The sequence below is a fragment of the Corylus avellana genome, chromosome ca3 (assembly GCF_901000735.1).
Source record: "Corylus avellana chromosome ca3, CavTom2PMs-1.0".
NCBI classification, from domain to species: Eukaryota; Viridiplantae; Streptophyta; class Magnoliopsida; order Fagales; family Betulaceae; genus Corylus; species Corylus avellana.
In genome coordinates this window covers 12,199,125-12,207,969 of record NC_081543.1, presented here as the reverse complement: position 1 = coordinate 12,207,969, position 8,845 = coordinate 12,199,125, and the positions used below count along the sequence as shown (strand labels likewise).

Here is an 8,845-nt window from a genome sequence, read left to right as displayed (position 1 = left end):
TAAAATATATAATTTTCAAAGTTTTAAAATCCTAAAAAATTTATTGACGTGGCAATGTCTAACAGGTCAGAATTTATTGACGTGTGGATATTGGCAGGTCACTAATTACTGACATGCCAACTTTGCCACGTCAGAAAAATATTTACTGACAGTAATTAGTGACGTGGCAAAAATTCGTGTACTATAGCCATATCAGAAATTGATAGTTTTTTTGTAGTGCCATTTCATTTGAAATGGAGATGAAATGGAAGGTATCTAGTTAGTGTATTTTAAAAGGAAAAATTGTCCAAATAATTAAAATGACAATTTTACCCCTCTATTCTTCTCGACCCAAACAAGACACCACGAATTAAACGTCAAGAAAGTCTTATTGGCATTTATTTTGTACTTTTTGTCGTTAAAAAAAGGCTTAAAAGGTGCTTCTTCTTTTTTTCCCGACATTCGAGTATCCCAACCCAAACGAGACACCAAGAATTAAAGGTCAAGAAAGTTTTATTGGCATTTAATTTACGCTTCCTACGAATAAAAAACGCTCGAAAGTTTTTTTTTTCTTCTTTTTTTTTTCCGACATTGGGTACCCTGACCCAAACGAGATGTCAAGAATTAAAGGTTAAGAAAGTTTTCTTCGCATTTAATTCGTGCTTAAAAAACTGAAGAGGATCATAGTTCGTTAAAAAAAAGCTTGGAATAAGTTTTTTTTTTTTCTTAATTTATTTATTGTTATAGGGTGCCCTAAGCCTACATTTAGCAAAATAAATGGTGTGAGAAGTCTTGCATACTAGTTGAATAATGCTACACTTACTCTCACTTCTTTACATAATTTTTCCACACCTATAGGTATTGAAAAATTATATAAAAAAAGTAAGAGTAAATGTAGGATTATTCTTGTAGTAATGGTCTCTTTTTTTTTTAAAAAAAAAAACGGAAATATTAAATTTCAATGATAAGATATGAAGAGTATAAAGGTCTTACAATACATAGCACAAAGCTCTTACATTACAGAGCGTAACCTCTGATAAAACATAGCCAGATGCTATGAAGTTACAAAGTCATGGATTCAATCAAAATTTTTTACAATCAAGTATTATCTATGCCTTATGCTTCCGCTAACAAATGCAGTTATGAATCACATCTGCAGCATATCTGCTATGAGCAAACTTGATCTAGGACATAGTTTGCACCTATTTCGGCCGTGAGAGATAATCTTCCACACCAATCTACTCCTCCTCGACCCAAAAGGCCAGGAGAGAACTCATGTCATCGACCCAAAGGCCAAGACGAAAAAAACTAAAAAAATCAAAGCTAAAAACTAAAAAACAATAAAAACCCCAAACACAGCAGCAGTGGAGGAGCGCGACATCGTAGACATTCTGAAAAGACACGCCTTGGCTGGTGAAGACGAGTAAATCTGAGTTTGAAAACCTAGATCAAGATCTAGATCTATAAACTATATCTAAACCAAAACCACCAGAAACGGGAGCCAAAAGATACTACAGCGAAGACACTGGCCACTGCTACCGGGGGAGGAGGGAAGAACGCCTCCTCTATGATTTCTTTTTTTTTTTTGGGAAACTTCACTTTGGCCTCCTGAACTTCCATCCGATTTTACAAATCCCCCTTGAACTTCTAAATCTCTCATTTTGGACACCCGAACTTTCAATTACTCTTAATTAGAACCTTTTTGTTAATTTTAGCAGTTAAAAATACAAAAAAAGACCAAAATGTCCTTGATTTTCATTTTTTTAAAAAAATAAAAAAACGTTTTGGAAGTTGAAATTTTATACAAAAGTTAGGGGTATAAACGTCATGTAACGTTTAAAATCTGACGGAGGGGTCCACATTGAGAGTAATTGAAAGTTCAGGGATCCAAAATGAGAGATTTGGAAGTTCAGGGAGGTTTGTAAAATTGAGTGAAAGTTCATATGGCCAAAGTGAAGTTTTCCCCCCCTTTTTTTTATAGTGTTACTTGGAGAAAAAAAAAAAGAAAAAAAAAATTCTAAAGAGAAGACAGAGCCTTCCTCTCTCCGATCAAAAAGCATGTTGTAATGGTCTATTAACTAGAAAAATCAGCATGAAAAGAAAATTGGAGTCGGTGGCAGTTGGCAGTGGTGCAAGGCCAACTATAATTTGGGTTGAAAATTGGTCAACCGTGAGGCCATAATAAACTTGAGTCATCAAACAAGACCAATAAGGTCAAAAAGATTAGCTACTTGGCCAAATATAGCTAGACAACTTCGACTTTTTTTTCTTTTTTTTTTTCTCAACCAATTTTTTTTCTCTTTTATTTTTTATTTTTATTTTTGAATTAACTTTCCTAGAAAAACAAAGAACAAAAGATACACGAACAAAAAACTGATAACAACTCTTACAAAAAAAAAAAAAAAAGGAAAAAACTTATAACGACGATGCAAATTCGTGCCATGTGAATTGGAGTTATTTTCTCTGTGGTGTTCGATGACTTTGTGCCACAGACAACAGCGAGGGCGTTGTTTGGTAACTAATGTTGCCAAACATAACGCAACGTTGCACTATTTGCTGTCAAAGGCAAAGCATGGGTTGGCGAAACGTTGCACTATTTGCTGTCAAAGGCAAAGCATGAGTTGGCTCAAAGGCAAAGCATGGGTTGGCGAAACGCTGCACTGTTTGCTGTCAAAGGCAAAGCATGGGTTGGCGAGATGCATTCGATACGGAACCTTGACATAAATGGTTGCAGGGAAGAAAAAAAACAAACAAAGCCGCGTTTAAAGAAAAGAGACAAATAAAATTACTATATTGTCCCTAAACACGGTGGGTTCAACTTTTTTCCTCTGTTCACTTTCACACAAGCATTTTGATAATTTCGTACCTGAGGGCTTATGTGTGTTTTTACACGTATTGGCTCGTCCAAAGACTCGTCTTTTTCCCAGTCAATTGCCCCGTAGAGCCTTAGGTTTGGCAATGTAGTTTGCAAAATGGGATGGCTGTAGTTTGGCAATGTAGCGTGCCATGTGAATTGAGTAATGACGTTTGTTGACTGAGTGCCACCGACAACAACGACAACACTGGCTTGTATAGCTTTAATGGTGCAGGTTCGCTACAGTGTTCTTGTCGGCAACATGTGGTTCTTGTTTCCAATGCTGTGTATAACACTGAAGCTCCACGGAAAATTCCCTACTCTTTTATTTTTTTATTTTTTTATTTTATTTTTTTGGCCCCATTTTGCAAGTTCTTCGCAAAAAATTTACTTTTTTTATTTTTAATTTTTTAGTTCTTGGGGTAATACAATCATCCCATTTTGCAAGTTGGTCAATCCGACTCAAGCTACCTTTAACTAAAATGGGGTGACTTATGGCTAAGATGGGGTGAGCACCCCATTCATTTTTTATTTTTTTTAATAATAAATAATATTTTATTATTTTTTTTATTAGTAAGATACATACTATCTTATTTGTGGCTTTAGGATGGATTTCTTTTAATTTTTTAGAAAAAATTTTAGCTATGAATTAAATATTCTCTAATCTAAAATATACTGGAGAGGATTTGGACCTTCAAGTGTATAATAAATGAACCATTCAACATTAATTTTCTTTGAAAATTACAATTGACTATGGCTATTTAAAATATTAATGAACTCATAAGCATAATTGATTCGAAATAATGAAGGTTTAATCAATAAATTATGATATCTCACTCTTAAAAAGCAGAGGTTGGAAAAATTGTTAGATATTGACAAGGAGAAAACATTCAATCCCTTTCCCTGTTCCTTATAACTTTTTTTATCAATAAATAAATAAAATAAAATAAAAGGGTAGACTGAGGAGACCAAACATCGAATGTTGTGAAACAATGGAATGTTTGATGACAGCCTAAATGCATGAGAAACCCAAAATGACCTCTAAAACCCATTTTCCAACTTAACCAAGACTCTTAACAACGCTAAAAAGACACAACAAACCATAATTACATGGCATAACATTGAACATACGAACAAGTTTATTACTTTTTGAAAGCTTAGCTAACCCGTGCATGATTATTGAAAAATCCTAATGTAATATACTTGGATGTCTTTAAAACCCACATGCTATTTGTTAGACAACAAAAGCGGTAGATTAAAACCAATTAAGGAAAACATGCATACTAATAACAAGATTGAGGTTTAGGGGTTACCTCCTCTTAAGAATGAAGCCTCACAAAAACCACATTTTCTCTCTCTAGGACCTCTCTCTCCTTTGGGGTGGTTGGTGTGAAGAAATGACAAAATTGTATTCTTATGGAGATAAGCATGGCTTTATAAGGATCCTTGCATGTACAAGTTCGAATGTTTGGGAGACACTTCAAACATTCGAGGAAAGAAAATCTTGATTGTTCAACCTTCGAAAGTGAAGAATTTGCAAAGTGTCAAGGTTTTTTTTTTTTTTAGTCACTCCTAGAGGTGACTAGGGGTGGTTTTCGGGTTATCCCCAAACCCTCTAGGGGAGGCCGCGAGCCACTTCTAGCAACTTGGGCTGCCCCCTTTTCGTTTGGGTGGCTGAACTACGCCTCATGGAATGGTTCAACTATCTTAAATTTTATTTTATTTTCTCTTTTAATTTAAATTTAGCATTAATAATTAAAAATAATAAATTTGGTTTTTCAATTGCCAAAGCGAGGGTATTTTCAAAAGATTATGGCCAAATTTTGTTGCGGCATCCATTCTAACGGTCAAGGCTAACAAATGTTCATTTTTGTCACAAAAATGGTAGTTTAATATATCAAAGTTTTATGCCTGTCACTTTGTGGGGGTTTTTTGAAAGTGAGTTGTAGTCGAGAGAGCTTTTTTCCCCTATTTTTAAAACACATCCAAACAAGTTCTAATATTTGGAGTAATTATATATACATTTCCCTATTATCCTCCTCTTATCCCTTCACAACTAATGTGATGTGGTCTCCATAATATTTGATGCATGAAGATTAATTTTTTTGGTTGGGAGACCATGCCATATCAGCTATGGCAATGAAGATGAAAGGGGGACAATAGTAGGAGTGTACAAGCAAACGGTTATTAACTGTCTAATAACTGCTAACCGCATTTATTTACGGTTAGCGGTTTTAGAGGTAAGTGGAGACGTTTAATAACCGCTAATCGTCTACCCTTAAATATAATATATTATATTATGTAGATATAAAAATAATAATATACCAAAAGATCGTTTTGGTGTTTGCTGCCATGTTAAATAGGCTCTAAATAGTCCAAAAACCATTTAAAATAGGTCCTAAAAAGAAGCCCAAGGTGTGCCAAAAAAAAAAAAAAAAAGACACAAAAGGTCCAACCTTAAAAGCGGTTATGCAAGACAGTTTTGGGTATCAATAACCACTAACCAACTATTATTTCAAAACTACTAACCACCTCAAGCAGTTGTAATTAGATGCAATAACCCTTAACCGTAACCACTTGTACATCTCTAAATAATAAGGTGATGAATAGAAGTACTCAATTTAAAGATAATCAAATTTACAATTTTAAATTTTCTAAACATTATAAGGTTCGAAACAAATGTAGTTGTAGAAATTCTTGACGTGATTATGTGGTTTGACCCTAGGCCTCCAATGAATAATTCTTTATTTAGGTTCACAATTGATTATAGTTTCTCTAGCTTTCCAACATCTATTTTTAAATGTTTTAAGGTTTGATACAAGAAAAAACTTGAAGTCCTTACATTGACAAGATGAATAAGGTTTTCCCCTTTTCCCACTCTCCATCTTTGAATAAAAAAAAAAAAAGAAAAGAAAAGAAAAAAGAACTAGATGATAGGGTTTAAGAGTACAAGATCATTGCAACCTAAATTATTATCACATATGCTAAGTTTACATACAATTATTTTGATTCTGGGATGACCTCCAACTCTAGGTTTTGACGTTTTGTAGGCATATTTGCATTATTTTTTACATGGCCAGCAGAGGCAAAGGGATTAGGAGGCATAATTAATTTATCTCCTTCTCCTTCCAACATTTTAACCACATCTTTTATGAAAGGGCGATCCACTGGGTTCCATTGGATGCACCAGAGTCCAATAGTTGCAAGTTTCTTTGCAATTTTATCATCTCCATCATCCTCAACAAAGATTCTTATGTCTTCTTTTTGTTCCAGGATATTGTAGATCCATTCTGGAAAGTAGACTTGGCTAGTGTTTTCAACTGTAATGTCAACATTTTTCCTCCCTTTGGCTATTTCAAGTAACAATATTCCAAAACTATAAACATCTGCTTTAGAAGACACATTCCCAAAATTTCTGGAGAATACTTCGGGTGCAATGTAACCCATAGTCCCCCTAACTGTAGTCATGGACATTGCACTATGATCCTTTGAACACAACTTTGCAAGACCAAAATCAGAAATTTTTGGATTGAAGTTCTGGTCTAGCAAAACATTTTGAGGTTTAATATCAAAATGGAGGATTCGTTGGTCACATCCTTGGTGAAGATATTCGATTCCTTTTGCTACCCCAAGAGCAATATCTTGCATCTTATCCAAATTAAGAATACAATTCTTGGCATCCGATGAAGATATGAACTTTTCTAGTGAATTATTTGATAAAAACTCATAAACTAGAGCTCGTCTAAATCCATCGGCGCAGAAGCCAACCAAGCGAACCACGTTAACATGATGGATTGTACCAATTGTTCCAACTTCGTTTATGAATTCTTCCCCATTTCCCTTGGAAGTGTTGAGGTTCTTCACTGCAACATAGATTTCATGGGAAAGCTTTCCTTTAAATACTGTTCCATATGCTCCTTCACCTAACTTCTCAGAAAATTGATTTGTAATCTTTTTAATGTCGACATACGAGTATCTTGTGGGTTTGAAATTTCTGTAGTCTTCTAAAAACTTCTCAATCTTCACTTGATGTTCTTTTTCTACTTTATCATAAGTATAGAAACGGTAGAGAGCAAAGACAGCAAGTAGTAATAGAAATGAACCTAAGGTGGCACCTGTGTAATAAACATGTGTGAGTCAATAGTTTACATCTCCCAAATAAAAAGAATTTTGTATGACCAAGACAACTCACCCGTGATCGCTAACTTTGATAATGCACCTGTTAAAGATTTAACATAATTAGCTTCTGATTCTACGTTTCCAAAAGAGAATATATCTTTCGCCTAAAATTTTCTTGCTAATAGCCAAGTTATATTGAATTTAGACCCCCTGTGGTCAAGAGGGCTAAAGGTACTGTGCAGTGAGTTAACATATGTTTATCAAACATTTTATTTTATTTTTGGGTGGAAATGAATGCACGTAGGCTTGAAAACTGTACATGAAGAAATTGAGTACAAAGGTGGAAATTGGAGAGAAGACAATACCTTCGAGGAAGCATTCGGTTTCTAATGCAGTGCTATTATTCTTCAATCTGCATTTCTTGCCTTTTGCTTCACAGTGTACACATGCTGGTCTGGACCATTTCAGTTCAAGATTTTTCTCATCATCACCGAGCACTCTAGTATTTGGAATTGATCGAAGAGAATACATCTTTGTACAAGATGATAGGGGTAAGTCCATGAGGTCATCACGTTTATCGAAGGCATAAACCTGGTGTTTTTGGCTACTAAGACAGCGGATAAACCTGAATTTTACTTCTCTTTGGGAACAATTGAAGAAGCCAAAGTCTGTAAGGCCAGTTGAAGAAGATTCCCCTGAAGACCAAGTCTGGTCTTCAGGGGAATCTTGTTCGAATTGGAAAGGCGAGGAAGATAAATTGAGTCTCCTAAGCTGCTTTGGAATACAATGAGCTGGATCATATAATTGAAGTACCTGAGACTTGTAGTCAATCCGTTTGACAAAAAGCTTGACTGAATTCGGCAACTCAACCACTGCATCGTTTGTATCAGTGCAGGAGAGATTAAACCCAGGATACCCACAGTGCTCTGGCTGACTGTTAACCCGGAAGGGAAATCGGATGACTGGGCCACGAGCTCCACACGGCAATTTAGCACACCCATTACTTTGGCATTCTCCAACGTCTATGATGAAAGCCACAAACAACAACAAGAAGTATGAGAATTCCATTTCTAAGCAAAATATCCAATCTCTCTGTTCTGGAATGCTTCTCAGAACAGAGAGATTTACTGGAGATATATAGGCTTTCTCCAATAAATTTCGGATGAACTTCTCTTTGGACTTGGTCCGGCTGTGTTTGCTAAGAGGCTGGACCGGACCGAGCCTCGTTTGAAAAAAACATTCTTCTTAAAATTTGCTTCAACATTTTTATTTTTATTATTATTTAAATAAAATAATCATTATAAAATAATTTTTTTAATTTCTTTATACAAAATACTTCTACTTTTTTCTTTTTCATATTAATTAAATCTCTTACGGTACTATTCTACTCTCTTTTTCAATACCATTGCCGAACACTGCCACTGTATAAACCGGCTGTGGTCCCGTTTGGCACCTGTCGGAAGAGAGATTTCCTGGACGGTTACTGTAGCTGATGGAAAAAGAGAAGCAGAGTACAGCAGCGCCAGTCTCCACGTGAACATGCATCATGCTTTTCTATTTTGTTTTTTCCACACCATTTTCAAAAAGTACGGCTGCAATTCTTTCTGTATTCAGAAGGCCAATTATTTCTTTCCCTCCCACAAATTATTTACAGGAAATCTTTTTCAAACCGGCCTCTCTCTGCTCTCCCATTCTCTCTATCCTAGTATCTCCATCCATGGTAAGAGGAATGCTCTTCCCTGCTGGACTCACGGTCGTAATTATTGTTCTTGTCCTAGTCCATGAAGCTTGCAGTGGCAACGACAGTCGTCATCACTCATGTCCTCCTTCTACCTGTGGCAATATACAGAATATAAGCTATCTGTTTCGATTGAAAGGCGATCCACCAATGTG

General features: G+C 35.4%; 1 protein-coding gene across 1 annotated transcript; it reads right to left on the bottom strand.

The window, feature by feature from the left end:
- Window positions 1-5,803: 5,803 nt before the first annotated feature.
- LOC132174664 (rust resistance kinase Lr10-like) lies at window positions 5,804-8,125 on the bottom strand. The gene is made up of 3 exons (XM_059586303.1): window positions 7,318-8,125; window positions 7,026-7,052; window positions 5,804-6,948 (listed from the first exon to the last, which is right to left on the bottom strand). The coding sequence occupies exons 1-3, from the start codon at window positions 8,018-8,020 to the stop codon at window positions 5,834-5,836; spliced, it is 1,845 nt and encodes a 614-aa protein (XP_059442286.1). The 5' UTR covers window positions 8,021-8,125; the 3' UTR covers window positions 5,804-5,833.
- Window positions 8,126-8,845: the final 720 nt, after the last annotated feature.